Source organism: Hemiscyllium ocellatum, chromosome 13, assembly GCF_020745735.1.
Source record: "Hemiscyllium ocellatum isolate sHemOce1 chromosome 13, sHemOce1.pat.X.cur, whole genome shotgun sequence".
Lineage (NCBI taxonomy): Eukaryota > Metazoa > Chordata > Chondrichthyes > Orectolobiformes > Hemiscylliidae > Hemiscyllium > Hemiscyllium ocellatum.
In genome coordinates, this window is record NC_083413.1 from 33,815,611 (window position 1) to 33,831,093 (window position 15,483).

The 15,483-nt window shown below is 43.2% G+C and overlaps 1 protein-coding gene across 3 annotated transcripts in view; it reads left to right on the forward strand.

Moving 5' to 3' along the window:
• The window catches only part of fxr1 (FMR1 autosomal homolog 1), a 108,645-nt gene that overhangs the window by 24,811 nt on the left and 68,351 nt on the right, over positions 1-15,483 (forward strand). For all 3 annotated transcript variants that reach the window (XM_060834734.1, XM_060834735.1, XM_060834736.1), the window contains exons 4-5: positions 8,464-8,535; positions 11,032-11,180. In XM_060834734.1, coding sequence (XP_060690717.1) covers positions 8,464-8,535; positions 11,032-11,180 — 221 coding nt within the window. The remainder of the gene's footprint in view (positions 1-8,463; positions 8,536-11,031; positions 11,181-15,483) is intronic.

Consider the following 15,483-nt stretch of genomic DNA (forward strand, 5'->3'; position numbering starts at 1 on the left):
CTGTCCACTATCTGCAAGTCAAATGACTCATTAAATACATTCCACTTGCTGGAAAGAGTGCGGCTCTAATAGCACTGACGAAGCAACCTGGCTGATTGATACCCCTTTCACTACCTTCCATATGTGTTCCATCCAGCACTGACGCACATTGGCAGTGTGTGTGTATATCATCTAAAAGATTTATTGCAGCAATTCACCAATATTTCTTTGACCGCATCTTCCCAACCCATGAGCCCTACTACTTAGAACAAGGAACAGCAGATACATGTGAACACAGACCTGCATATTCCCTTCTAAGTCACAGGCTATCCTGACTACACTTAGTGCTTCATTAATTATAACATGCTTTAGGATGTCTTGATACAAATGAAATTCTCCATTCTTGCCATCGTTCAGTAACCAAGGAAGAAAAGTACTCAACAGTCAGAGCATTAATGTTTTGAAATGACAATTTTACCAACAAATGGATGAAAGGTTTCATATTCATGTGCATATTATATGCAAAAATGAGACTGTTCACACACGATTGTAGTGTCTTTTTTCCAATAATATAATTTGCCTATTTGACATATAGTCGCATATTACTCCTGTATTAATCTACATCACATTAGCATATCTTGATCTAAATTATACTACTTAGTCTAATTCCATTTATTTTATAACTTAAATTTTGCCAATCAGTCTATAGCTCTGAGATTCTGGAGTAGAGTGGTGCTGGAAAAGCACAGCAGTTCAGGCAGCATCCGAGGAGCAGGAAAATCAGACGTTTTGGGCAAAAGTCCTTCATCAGGAATACAGGCAAAGTGTCTGAAGGGTAGAGAGATAAATGAGAGGAAGATGGGGGTGGGGAGAAAGTAGCATAGAGTACAATAGGTGAGTGGGGGTGGGGATGAAGGTGATAGGTCAGGGAGAAGGATGGAGTGGATAGGTGGAAAAGAAGATAGGACGGTACTGAGCTGGAGGTTTGGAACTGGGGTGAGGTGGGGAAAGGGGAAATGAGGAAACTGGTGAAGTCCACATTGATGCCCTGGGGTTGAAGTATTCTGAAGCAGAAGATGAGGCGTTCTTCCTCCAGGCGTTGGTGGTAAAGGACGCCCAGGATCTCCATGTCCTCGGCTGAGTGGGAGGGGGAGTTGAAATGTTGGGCCACAGGACGGAGTGGTTGATTGGTGCGGGTGTCCCGGGGATGTTCCTTAAAGCACTCTGCTAGGAGGCGTCCAGTCTCCCCAATGCAGAGGAGACCGCATCAAATTGCTCAACCTCCTCGCAGGAGCACGAGGTGGTGCCAATGCAATCATCAATGTAGCGGAGAAAGAGGTGGGGAGTGGTGCCAGTGTAACTGCGGAAAATGGACTGTTCTATGTAACCAACAAAGAGACAGGCATAGCTGGGGCCATACAGCTGCCGATGGCTACCCTTTTGGTCTGGAGGAAGTGGGAGGATTTGAAGGAGAAATTGTTATGGGTGAGGACCAGTTCGGCCAAACGAATGAGAGTGTTGGTGGAAGGGTACTGTTTGGGATGTTGGGAGAGGAAGATATGGAGGGCTTGGAGGCCCTGGTCATGGCAGATGGAGGTGTAGAGGGAATGGATATCCATGGTGAAGATGAGGTGTTGGGGGCCGGGGAAACGGAAGTCTTGGAGGAGGTGGAAGGCATGCGTGGCGTCTCGAACATATGTGGGGTGTTCCTGGACTAGGGGGGGATAGGACAGTGTTGAGGTAGATAAAGAACAACCCACGCTCCCATCCTGGCACCTTCCCCTGCCACCGCAGGAATTGCAAAATCTGCACCCACACCACCTCCCTCACCTCCATCCAAGGCTCTAAAGTAGCCTTCCATATCCATCAAAGTTTTACCTGCACATCCACCAATATCATTTATTATATCCGTTGCTCCCGATGCGGTCTCCTCAACATTGGGGAGACTGGACACCTCCTAGCAGAGTGCTTTAGGGAACATCTCCGGGACACCCGCACCAATCAACCACACCGCCCTGTGGCCCAACATTTCAACTCCCCCCTCCTGGAGGTCCTGGGCCTCCGCCGTCGCTCCCTTACCACCCGACGCCTGGAGGAAGAACACCTCATCTTCCGCCTCGGAATACTTCAACCCCAGGACATCAATGTGGACTTCACCAGTTTCCTCATTTTCCCTTCCCCCACCTCACCCCAGTTCCAAACGTCCAGCTCAGCACTGTCCCCATGACCTGTCCTACTGGCCTACCATCTTTTCCACCTATCCACTCCACCCTCCTCTCTGACCTATCACTTTCATCCCACTCACATCCACCCATTGTACTTTTTGCTACCTTCCCCCACCCTCCTCCTTGACCTATCACCTTCATCCCCACCCCCACTCACCTCTTGTACTCTATGCTACTTTCTCCTCACCCCCTCCCTCCTCTCATTTATCTCTCCATCCTTCAGGCATTCTGCCTGTATTCCTGATGAAGAGCTTTTGCCCGAAACGTCGATTTTCCTGCTCCTTGGATGCTGCCTGAACTGCTGACCTTTTCCAGCACCACACTAATCCAGAATCTGGTTTCCAGCATCTGCAGTCATTGTTTTTACCTATAGCTGTGAGATGTTGTATTTGCATCTTCTTGAATATAGAAGCTGCAATTCTCTATTTGTCTAGCCGAGTCCTATTAAGTTAATTGAAAATATATAAATATTTACAAGCCATTATACTTCACTTCTTTAGTATCCTGGAATCACTTGTTCATCAAGGAATTTACTCATTTTAGAGTCTTAAATATTTCTAAATATTGCTTTATGAAAGTTCTGATATGCACAATATGTATGTTGGATATCATTTGTTTCTTGTTTTAGGAAAGAATTCTTGAAGTGTTTATTTATTCAATAACACTTGCTTGAGCTTTTTTCTGTGTTTCAGCTGACAAATCACTAGTTAAGATTGCACCTGGACTACCGAGTTGTTCTAAGTGCCATGTTTTAGGGACAATATATTGCCATATGAGACAGCGCAAAATAAATTTGCCAGAATGATAGTTAGGCACCAAGTGTTAAGTTACAAGGAAAGATTAAAAGGAAGACCATGGTTGTATTTTCTGGAATTTAAATGACTAAGACATGACTTGACCCAAGATTTATTTTACACGTGAAGGCGCTGCAATAAGGTTCACAAGGATGTTTAGAAAGAAGGGTGTTGTCAAAAAATTAGAGCCAGAGGTTTCAGATGTGAAATATGGAAACATTTGTGCACACCAGCTAGAAGAATTTTGGAGCTCTCTTTTGCAAATGGAAATTTATTCTTAATCAGTTGCTAATTTAAAATTGGAGTATCTTTTGTTAGGCAGGATTAAAGTTTTTCATTCATGGCATGTGGATTTTGCTGGATAGCCAGCATTTATTGCCTGTCCCTAGTGCCCTTGAGAATGTGGTGGTGAGCTGCCTTTTTGAACAACTGTTGTCCACCTGCTGTGGGTTAATCCACAATGCCATTAGAGAGGGAATTCCAGGATTTTGACCCAGTGAAACTGAAGGAATGCTGACCTATTCCCAAGTTGGAATGCAAGTGGCTTGGAGAAGAACTTGCAGGTGATGGTGTTCACATTTAGTTCCTGCCCTTACATGGAAGTGGTTGTGGGTTGGGAAGCTGTTGACTCAGGATCTTGGTGAATTTATGCAGTGGATCTTGTGGATACATACTGCAGCTACTGAGCATTGGTGATGGAAGGCGAGGTTGTTTGTGGATTTGCTGCCAGTCAAATGGACTGCTTCATCCTGGCTGGTGTCAAGCGTCCGGATTCTCACTAAGACAATATGCAGTATAAACAAATTTTGTTACATTTATATTCCATTCCCCTTTTGATAAACAACAGCATCCCATTTGCAATGCTAGTAACTTGATGTTCCTGTACGTTAATTTTCTGATTAGTGTTCCAGATAAAACACCATGCAGAGAGCAGACACCAGATAAAACAGCATGAGAGAGAGAGCATGTACTGTTTTATCTAATTCCTGTACAAAAGAATGGGGCAACATAAAATAGAATGATAGAGAAGAAGAATCAGGTAAAGGCATGCATGATAAAGAACACACCCCAGATAAAATTGAGAGAGAGCGCAAGTACCAGATAAAAAAGATCCAAAACTAATCACCTGCTAATAGGAATTTAAATCTCAAACAAAGAGCATTTAGAATAATTGATTTTGAATTAGAACTAAAGTACTAACTTTTGCAGAGAGTTCCAAGATTTTGACCCATTGACATTGAAAGGACTGCTGTGTGTTACCTGGTGCTGCAACTCCAATCTGTTTGCAGCCCTTGCCTTTCCAAATGATAGTGGCCATGAATTTGGAAGGTGCTTTCTAAGGAGGCTTGGTGAATTTCTGCAGTGCATCTTGTACATGGGCAAAAAGTGAGGACTGCAGATGCTAGAGATCAGAGTCAAGATTAGAGTGGTGCTGGAAAAGCACAGCAGTTCAGGCAGCATCCGAGGAGCAGGAAAATCGACTTTTCAGACAAAGTCTTGATGAAGGGCTTTTGCCTGAAATGTTGGTTTTCCTTCCTCTTGTACATGGTATGCGCTACTGCAGGAGAGCATCGGTGGGGGAAGGAGTGAACGTTTGTGGATGTGTTGTTGATCAACTGGGCTACTTTGATCTGGGTGGTCAAGTTTCCTGGGTGCTGTTGAACCTGCCTGCATTGAGGCAAAGAGGGTATGTTCTGCCACACTTGTGCTTTTGTAGATGGGGGATTGGCTTTTGGAAGTTAGGAGGTGAACTACCTTCTCCTGGATTTCTAATCTGTAATCTGCTCTTGCAACCACAGTATGTATAGCCAGTTCACTTAAGTTTCTGGTTATTTGTAACCCCTGGGGTAATCAGTGACGATGCCAATGAATATCATGGGGCAATCTTTAGATTCTGTCTTGTTAGAGATGGTCATTGTGTGTCACTTGTGTGCAAGAATATTACCTGCCACTGATAGCCCCAAGGCTGGGTCTTGTCCAGGTCTTGCTACAGCTGGATGTGGATCATTTCGGTTTCTAAGGAGTCATATAATTATCAGTGACAATTCTGACCTTTTTGATGCAGGGAAGGTCTTCGAAGCAACTGGGGATGGTAGAACCAAGGACACTGGCCTGAGGAACTACTGCAGTGATGTCTTGGCCTTCAAGATGATTGACCTCCAAAAACCATCTTCCTTTGTGCTATTTGTGACTCTAGTTTTGTTAAGGTTCCTTTGCCACACTTGGTCAAATGCAGCCTTAATGTCGAGGGCTGTCACTTTCCCCATTTAGGATGCAGCTGTTTGACTGTAGTGAGATGTGGAGCTGACTGCCAAACTGATCATCAATAAGCAATTATTGAGTGATAGTGATATCAGTGATCCTTTGCATCACGTTTTACTGATGATCAAGAGTAGACTGGGGCGACAGCTGGCCAAGTTGGGTTTCTGTTTTTGCTATACGGGACAAACCTAGACCTGGACAGTTTTTCATGTTGTCAGGTACATTGCATGAGTCTACTGCAACAGCTTGTCCAGGTATGTGGTAAATTCTGGAGAACAAATCCTCAGTTCTATTGCGGGAATATTGTCAGGACCCAAAGCTTTTTTAGTATTCCACCTCACTAGCTCTTGATGTCGTGAAAAATGATTCAAATTGGCTGAAGATACTTATGTCTTTCTGGGAACCTCTAGAGGATACTGATGAAGGTCTTTGCTCTTTATCTTTCACTCAGCTGTGCAGAGCTCCCCCGTCATTGACGCTGGGGATATTGGTGGATTCTCCTTCTCCAGTGAATTGTTTCGGTGTCCCCCACATTGGTGATGAGTTGTGGCAGGACTGTGGAGCTAGAATCTGATGCTTTGTAATGTCTGCCTATCACTTGCTGTTTAAGGTGTTTATCATATATGGAGCCCTGTGTTGTAGCTTTATCTGGTTAGCACTTTCTTTTAAGGTATGCCTGGTTTTGTTCCTGGCATGCCTTCCTGCAGTTCTCCATGATGTACATTGATTTTCATCACCCAGAGCACATTCTGAGCCCGTGCCACTTTGTTTCCTCCATGTGGTGGTCACCATAGAGTACTGGTTCATTAACTGCGATAGAGTGGGAGTACATTGAAATCAGCAGGGGCGGTTCCTTATCTACTTTTGACCTGATTGTGTAAGACTTATTTGGATCCAGACCCAATATTGTGGACTCTCAGAAATTCCCTTTCAATTGTATTCAATGTCCTGTCCAATTTGTCAGAAAGAACAAGGGTGATGAAGGTGCTGACTTGAATATGAGGTGTGATTCTGTAATCAAGGCTATTACTTGATTAGTTTGAGAAGCTGTCCCAATTTTTGCATTGACTCCCAAATGCTAGTGAGGAGGACTTTGCAGGCTCGGCAGGGCTGTGTTTGTCAATTTCGGTGCCTAAGTTGTTATCAGGTGGTCTGTCTAGTTTGTTTCTTTTGGCATTTTAGCAGTTTGATACAGCTGAATTATTTGCTAGGCTATTTCAGAGGGTGCATTGAATCAACTGGGAGAAAGTGAGGACTGCAGATGCTAGAGTGTGGCGCTACCAGCCTCATCCCTAATGAAGGGCTTATGCCTGAAACATCAATTCTTCTTCTCCTTGGATACTCCCTAACCTGCTGTGCTTTTCTAATGCCCCACTCAGCAGTGCATTGAGTCAACCGTGTTAGTGTCAATGTGGGTTCACAGGCAGACCAGACCTGTTAAGGATGATAGGTTTTTTTACTACTTTAAAGGAGGTAAGTGAACCAGATGGGTTCTTCTGACAATCAGCAGTGGTTTCACGATCAGCATCAGAGTCATTGAGATGTACGTCACAGGAACAGATTCTTCAGTCCAACTCATCTGTGCTGACAAGCTATTCTTTGAAAGCAACTGGGGAACTTGAATTAATTTAATACAGTTGGAATAAAAAGTGAGTGTCACTGAGACCTTGTCAGGAAGGATATCTGTCTGCCTTAATTGTCTTGCCTACAAGTGACACCAAACCCCAAGGCAATATGATTAACTATGAACTACCCTATGAAACTACGTAGCAAGCCTGTCATTTATAGAGTTACAACTGTATAGCATGGCAGTAGACACTTGTCCAACTCGTCTATGCTGACCAGATATCCTAATTTAATCTAGTTCCATTTGCCAGCATTTGGCCCATATCCCTCTAAACCCTTCCTGTTCATATACACATCCAGAAGGCTTGTAAATGTTGTAATTATACTAGCATCCACCACTTCCTCTGGCAACTCCTTCCATACACATACTACCCTCTGCGTGAAAACATTGCCCCTGAGGTCCTTTTTAAATTATTCGCTTTCACCCTAAATCTATACCGTATAGTTTTGGACTTGTTAAAAAAAAAAATTCCACCAGGTCAGATAGAGAGGACTGTGAATAAAGCATATGGTATTCTATACTTAATAAAAAACGAAAAGAACCGCAGTTGCTGTAAGTCAGAAACAAAAGCAGGAATTGCTGGATAAGCTCTGCAGGTCTGGCAGTAACTATGGAGAGAAATAGAGTTAACATTTCAGGTCCAGTTCTGAGGATGGGTTACTGGACCTGAAATATTAACTCTGATTTATCTTCACAGATTTTGCCAATCCTGCTGAGCTTCTCCAGCAATTTCTGTTTTTGTTAGTATTCTAGGCTTAATAGGGATATAATGTACAAGACCAGGTAGGTTATAGTGAATTTGTGTAGGACAGAAGTTAGATCAGCTGGAGTATTTGTGTACAATTCTGGGTGCCACACTTTATAATGGATGTGAATGCATTGGATAAAGTAACAATAATGATTCCATGGATGAAATATTTCCGTTTCAAAGATACTTTGGAGAAATTGGAGCTGCTTCCCTTGAAGAGGAGAAGGTAAATTTGGAGATTTGATAGCTTTCAAAATCATGGATGATCTGAGCAAAGCAGATAGGGAGAAACTGTTCCTATTTGAAAAAGAGTCGTGAACCAGAGGGCCTAGGTTTAAAGGATTTTACAAAAGGAAATGCAACAAGTTGTTTGGCTCTGAAATGCACTGCTTGGAATTGTGGTGGTAGTAGGTTCAATTGAGGCATTTGAGAGGGCATTGGATGATTATTCAGACAATGTGCAAGATCGTGGGGAAGGGCAAGAGTTTGACACTTAAGTCAGAGTGCTTGGAGAGCCAGTGTTGATATAATGGATGGATTGGTGTCCTTCCATACTAAAATAACTCTCTGTAGATGGACACTTGCATCCTTCAATACCATTGATCTCTACAATCACTTAAATAGTAAACTGTTTTCTATGCTTCCTACCAAAAAGTTCATGTTTACTCACATTGTACTCCATCTGCCCAGTTTTTACTCTTTCCTTTGCAGACCCTCTACCATCTCTTGAAAATTTGTTTTTTTGAGTGAGTGCATGGTCTATAATAAAATTTTTGGATGAATTATTCACTGAAATTATTAGTTTTGTTTTTATTATCATTTTCTCAGGTTTATTCTCGAGCAAATGAACAAGAGCCATGTGGATGGTGGCTTGCCAGAGTTCGGATGATGAAAGGCGATGTAAGTTAATATTTCAAGATGATTGAGTAAGAGAACTGGATTGTATTTTTTTAACAGAATGCCTTGACCTGCAAATTATGTTAGTCAGACGTGAGAAGTTTCTGAACTGAAAATAAAGTACAGTGGTCCCCGGAGATTTGAAATAAAAACAAAGTGCTTGAGAAGCTCAGCAGGTCTAGCAGCATTGGTGGAAAAAGAAACTGAGGTAACGGAACAGAAGAGTGATATTATACACAGTGTTTACTCCGTTTCTCTTTCCACATGTGCTGCTGGATTTGTTAAGTTTATGTAGTACTTTGGTTGTCTTACAAGAAATTTTTATGTTGTTTGGCGAAGTAGATTGGCATGAGTCTCTTTCTGTGGTCCTGTGTGGCAGGTTTCAGCTTTGTGTGTCCCTGTCCATGTCCTCTCTTAGTAGCTGTTGCCACTTTACACTGCCTGCAACACTGCCATCAATACCAAGTGCTTTTATGACACAAAGGGTTACACTCATTGGCCTGCTGGTTTCTGAAATCTGAATCTGAGTTCTTGGCCTAGGTCAATGATTTGCTGTTCATTACTAGTACACTTCCCAGTGATGCTGGTTAAAGAGAAACCACGGTCTGCTACATTATGAGTACTGACAATGATCTGTAGCAAAGACTGAAAAGAAAGGAGAAATGTTGGTAGGAGGAGAGGTGAGTGAGTTCAGGGTTCATGGGAATGGATGTCAGTGGAGACTGGTTGGGGTGAGTTGAGTGGAGCTTAAAAAGAAGGGCTGATGGGTCTGTGTGCATGTATGTATATGGTGGATGAGCGGAGGTGGTTGGAGTATGAGTTTGGGTGTAGGCTGCTGTCCAGCGTGTACAGGTGGAGGTGAGAAGATTTTCACTGAGTCTCCTATCGCCAGTGAATATGGCAAGCTTGGTTAAAATCTACGTGAGTACATAAAAATGCCAGGAGTTTTACCAAGTCCTTTAAAAACTTTAGTATAAACAGCAATGTGATGCAATGTTACATGTGGATTGATAATTTTGACTTATTTTGTCTTGAGCCATTCTCTCTCTCTCTCATTTTGTAAATCTGAGCATAGATTGAAAGTGCAAATATTGTGTATACTCATGTAAAAATCAAATATTTTTAGTCTTATTTGTAAGGTTAAATTTATGGGGTTGACTATTACATGGATACTACTTTTGAGGGGTTTACAATCCGCAATACAATATCATTAAAAAAGCCCAACTGATCTCTGAGCTAATAAAGAAAAAAACACAACAAATTACGGTTAGCTGACCTGCACAAGACTTGAGGTTATTACCTGACTCTAACCTGATGTGTCAACTTTTGTGCCAAATTGGTGTGAATTGTACATCAACACACAATAGCATAAAATTAACATTTATGTACAGAATAATACCTTGATTCAAATGTTGATCTGTTATCTGTGAAGAATAGGGCAGCATAGTGGCACAGTGGTTAGCACTGCTGCCTTACACCGCCAGAGACTGAGGTTCAATTCCTGCCTCGGGCAACTGTCTGTGTGGAGTTTGCACATTCTCCCGTGTCTGCGTGGGTTTCCTTCAGGTGCTCCGGTTTCCTCCCACAGTCCAAGATATGCAGGTTAGGTGAATTGTCCATGCTAAATTGCCGGTAGTGTTAGGTGAATGGGTCTGGGTGTGTTGCTGTTCAGAGGGTCAGTGTGGGCTTGTTGGGTCAAAGGATCTGTTTCCGCACTGTATGTAATCTAATCTACTCTAACTAGGGTTGACTTTTACACAAGATATATGGAAAGTTCCGGATTTTTTGGCCAAAAATAGGAGGTTGACTTTTACAATGAGTTTTACTCAAGTATATGCAATAAGAAAAAAATTTTAGTTATGTATGGTTAACTATATGCAGTTAAATATGTCATTAAATAAACCATGATGTCTATCAAAGTTGTCCAGTTGGAATCAATGGAGTAAGACAAGTTGCATTTCACGTGTTTCCTTACAAGGATACAGAGAGGGAAATAAGAAACTTTATTAAAGGATTTTCATGTTATGTTTTCAAAATGTGAATTGCGAATGACTTCCTTGTCTTTTTGATTGGGAAGCCTGAAAGACCATCCGTTAAATGGTTACTTATACTGAGGAGAGCAAATGCAACAAGTGTGCTTATGTTAAAAGTTATTGTAATATTTTACTAGAAGGGATCGTTGAGCTTAAGACCATATTGAAACCTTCAACTTGGATTAAATGTTTGAATCCCTCCTGTGGTAGGCTCTTTGAGAGTTTCTTTAGGAACCTAAATTTACATTGTGTTACACAGAATAGTCCCTGAATTTTTATTTTCAACAAATGTCACTATCCTTTTAAAAATTCAGGTCCTTAATGTTACTTAACCATATGTCAATGTTAAATTTACATGTATGACACATTTCTGCAGAAGAACATGCTGTAGCTTTTACTTTTAGATCAGCTTAACTAAATTTTGTGCATTTTATATCCAGATTTGACATCTATTTGTTTTCTGCAGTTTTATGTAATTGAATATGCTGCCTGTGATGCAACGTACAATGAAATTGTTACTTTTGAGCGTTTACGGCCGATGAACCCAAACAAGACAGTTACGAAGAATACTTTCTTCAAGTGCACAATTGATGTCCCTGATGACTTAAGAGAAGCGTAAGTAGAGAATAAATGTTTGGCTTAACATATTTAACTTAGGACAATATCCTATTACCACCTCAATTATTGCAGAATATAAATAAAGACCCCTTGTCAGCTAATCAGATTGACCACCTGCTGAATTCAAATGTCTTTTCATTATTCTCTTGCATTTGTCTCTTGCAATTGGTTTACAGTTCTGACCTTTATGTACTTAGAACATTATATCTGTTTTGGTGTCAGCTCATGTTACTACTGATTCCAGAATAAAATCTGACTTATTTTTCATGTTTTTTCCATTTTATTGTGTGGCCTTTCATTGAAAAAGGGAGCACAGATATTGCTCATTTTAACCTAATAGCTTAACGTTTTCTGTCATCAGTCATAACCTTTTATGGTATAAACAAACCTCTATTCATATTCCAGGAGGCTCATACTTATAATGGTTTCAGAACGATTGACCTGCTTAATTTTCAATTCCTTCTTAAAAATAAACCAACACTCACGTCAGTAGTTTTAAATCCAAGCTCTCTTCTTTTAAATATATAAATTACACCCCTTTATTACATCTTAAAATGAAGTAAGAGTGAAGGTTGGTTATGGAAGTGCAGTAAATGTTATGAATATGGATTTTCAGAAAGTGATTGAAGTTGAATATAATAGACTTACTGGTAGCAAAAAGATTAAAAGCACTGACACCTTGGTACAGAATTGGCTAAGAGGTAGAGTGGAGTGTCTTTTATCAGACTGGTGGGACAAATATAGTGTCTGCATGGACTGATGCTGGGATCACTGGACCTTTTTAATGTACATTTATGACTTGCATTATGAATGAAGGGAGGCATTATTTCAAAGATTACAGATAGCATAAAATGTAGGAATTTGAGGAGAATAGTCGTGACTTCAAAAAGATCATGGATTGGTGAAATGGACGAGTATATGATCGATGAAATTTAATGCAGGAGTGATTCCTTTTCAAAGGAAGTTTGAAGTAAGTAAGAAAACTAAATTGTACATACGTTAATGGAGATTTGGGATTTCATCCACATAAATGTTAGGTGTGCAGATGATGGAGAACTAAAGCAAGGAGGCTCTGCAAACCAATTATTGTGCACTAGTTGAACTTTATAGCAGTGATTTGTTTCCATATTTCAGAAAAGATGTCAAGGTTTTTATATAGGAAGTAGAAGTGATTTACTAGATGGGTACTAGAGAAGAGGAATTTTGTGGGGAGACAAAGGTTAGGATTGCTTTGCCCAAAGTAAAGAAGATTAAAAGAGGATTTAATGCAAATATTTAATATTATGAAGAGTTTTAATAGAGTAAGTGAGGACCGTTTTCCATGGAGAGGTTCATAACCAGAAGACCAATTGGAAGAGAAGGTTGAGGGGTATAGGAAAAGTGGCAAGGCACGTTTTCAATGAATGAAAGGGTTGAACACTTCTTCCGCTGCCTGTGCCTCCGAGCTTATTTTTCCAATCGGGACTCCCGCCCACCTTCCGAGGACCCCTTTACCTGCCTCCAACACACTTCATCCACCTGGACACCTCATGCTGGCCTACTGTCTGCCCTCGACCTCTTCATTTCCAAGTGCCGCCGAGACATTAACCGCCTCAACCTGCCTGCCCCACTCCAACCTCTCACCCTCACAATGCACTGGCCTCCACTCCCTTTGCTCCAATCCTGACCTCACCATCAAGCCAGTAGATAAAGGGGGTGCAGTGGTAGTCTGGCGTACTGACCTCTACACCACTGAAGCCAGACGCCAACTCGAGGACAACACCTCCTACCGCCGCCTCGACCATGACCCCATCACCAAACCATCATCTCCCAGCCCATACAGAACCGCATCACCTCAGGAAATCTCCCACCCACAGCATCCAACCTCATAGTCCGGGAACACCGCACCGGCCGGTTCTACCTCCTTCCCAAGATCCACAAGCCTGACCACCCTGGCTGACACATTGTCTCAGCCTGCTCCTGCCCCACTGAACTCCTCTCTACCTACCTCGACACTGTCCTATCCCCCCTAGTCCAGGAACTCCCCACATACGTTCGAGACACATCCATGCCCTCCACCTCCTCCGAGACTTCCGTTTCCCTGGCCCTCAACACCTCATTTTCAACATGGATATCCAATCCCTCCACACCTCCACCCGCCATGACCAGGGCCTCCAAACCCTCTGTTTCTTCCTCTCCCGACATCCCGAACAGTACCCTTCCACCGACGCACTCATTCGTTTGGCCGAACTGGTCCTCACCCGTAACAATTTCTACTTCAAATCCTCCCACTTCCTCCAGACCAAAGGGGTAGCCATGGGCACCCGTATGGGCCCCAGCTGTGCCTGTCTCTTTGTTGGCTACATAGAACAGTCCATCTTCAGTAGTTGCACCGGCACGACTCCCCACCTCTTCCTTCGCTATGTTGATGACTGCATTGGTGCTCCTGCGAGGAGGTTGAGCAATTCATCAACTTGACCAACACCTTCCATCCTGACCTTAAATTTACCTGGACCATCTCTGATACCTCCCTCCTCTTCCTGGACCCCTCCATTTCCATTAATGATGACCGATTTGACACAGACATTTTTTACAAACCCACCAACTCACGCAGCTACATGGATTACACCTCTTCACGCCCTACCTCCTGCAAATATGCTATCCCGTATTCCCAATTCCTCCCCCTCTGCCATATCTGCTTCCAGAAGGACCGGTTCCACAACAGAACACACCAGGTGGCCTCCTCCTTGAGAGACTGCAATTTTCTTTCCCACGTGGTTAAAGATGCCCTCCAATGCGTCTCGTCCACATCCCGCACCTCTGCCCTCAGACCCCACCCCTCCAACTGTAACAAGGACCGAACCCCCCGGTGCTCACCTTTCACTCTACCAACCTTTGCATCAACCAAATCATCCGATGACCATTTGACCACCTCCAAACTGACCCCACCACCAGGGATATATTTACTTCTGCACCCCTTTCCTCCTTCCGCAAAGACTGTTGCCTCCGTGACTACCTGGTCAGGTCCACGCCCCCCAACAACTCCCCCTCCCGTCCTGGCACCTTCCCCTGCCACCACAGGAATTGCAAACTCTGTGCCCACACCTCCTTCACCTCCATCCAAGGCCCCAAAAGAGCCTTCCACATCCATCGAAGTATTAACTGCACATCCAACAATATCATTTATTGTATCCGTTGCTCCCGAGGCGGTCTTCTCTACATTGGGGAGACTGGATGCCTCCTAGCAGAGCACTTTTAGTGAACATCTCTGGGACACCCGCACCAATCAACTACACCACCCTGTGGCCCAACATTCCAACTCCCCCCCCCCCCCCCCCCCCCCCCCTACTCATCCGAGGACATGGAGGTCCTGGGCCTCCTCCACCGCCACTCCCTCACCACCCAAAACCTGGAGGAAGAATGCCTCATCTTCTGCCTCAGAAGACTTCGACCCCAGGGCATCAGTGTGGACTTCGCCACCAGTTTCCTCATTTCCCCTTTTCTCTCTCTCTTCCCCCCCCCCCCCCCCCCCCCCCCACCTCACCCCAGTTTCAAACTCACAGCTCAGCACTGTCCCCATGACTTGTCCTACCTGCCTATCTTCCTTTCCACCTATCCACTCCACCCTCCTCCCTGACCTATCACCTTCATCCCCACCCCCACTCTCCTCTCATTTATCTCTCCACTCTTCAGGCGCTGTGCCTTTATTCCTGATGAAGGACTTTTTGCCCGAAACGTCGATTTTCCTGCTCCTCAGATGCTGCCTGAACCATTTGGGTAGCACCACTCTAATCCAGAATCTGGTTTCTAGCATCTGCAGTCATTGTTTTTACCTGGATAGATTTAAGATAAGACAAAGAAGGTTAAGATGAAAGCTGCGAATTTTTTTCTCATCAAGGATGGTTATGGTCCAGAACTCAGCCTGAAAAGGTGATTTGAGTCAGAAACACTTGTAACATTTAGACAGTATTTAGATATTCATTTATGTGGCGACAACAGTTAGGGCTATGGGCCAAGAGCTGGGATATGGGATTAGTGCAGTTGCATCTGACTATTACGGACATGATGGGCCAAAGGCATCCTCCTGCGTGGTGAGCATTTGAGTCTGTAAGACATCAATTTCTGATATTCACTAAGACAGTTTGAGAGAAGATAAATGTTTATTCTTACCGAATTATGAGCTGGAATGCACTATTAAAAAGTTTGATGGAAGCAGATTTAGTTGTAATTTTCGACAGGGGATTGCGTGTGTCCTTGGAAAAGGGAAAATAAAACAGCTGTGGGCTAGGAGTAGCCGTGTGGAAGACAAACTTCCAGTTAG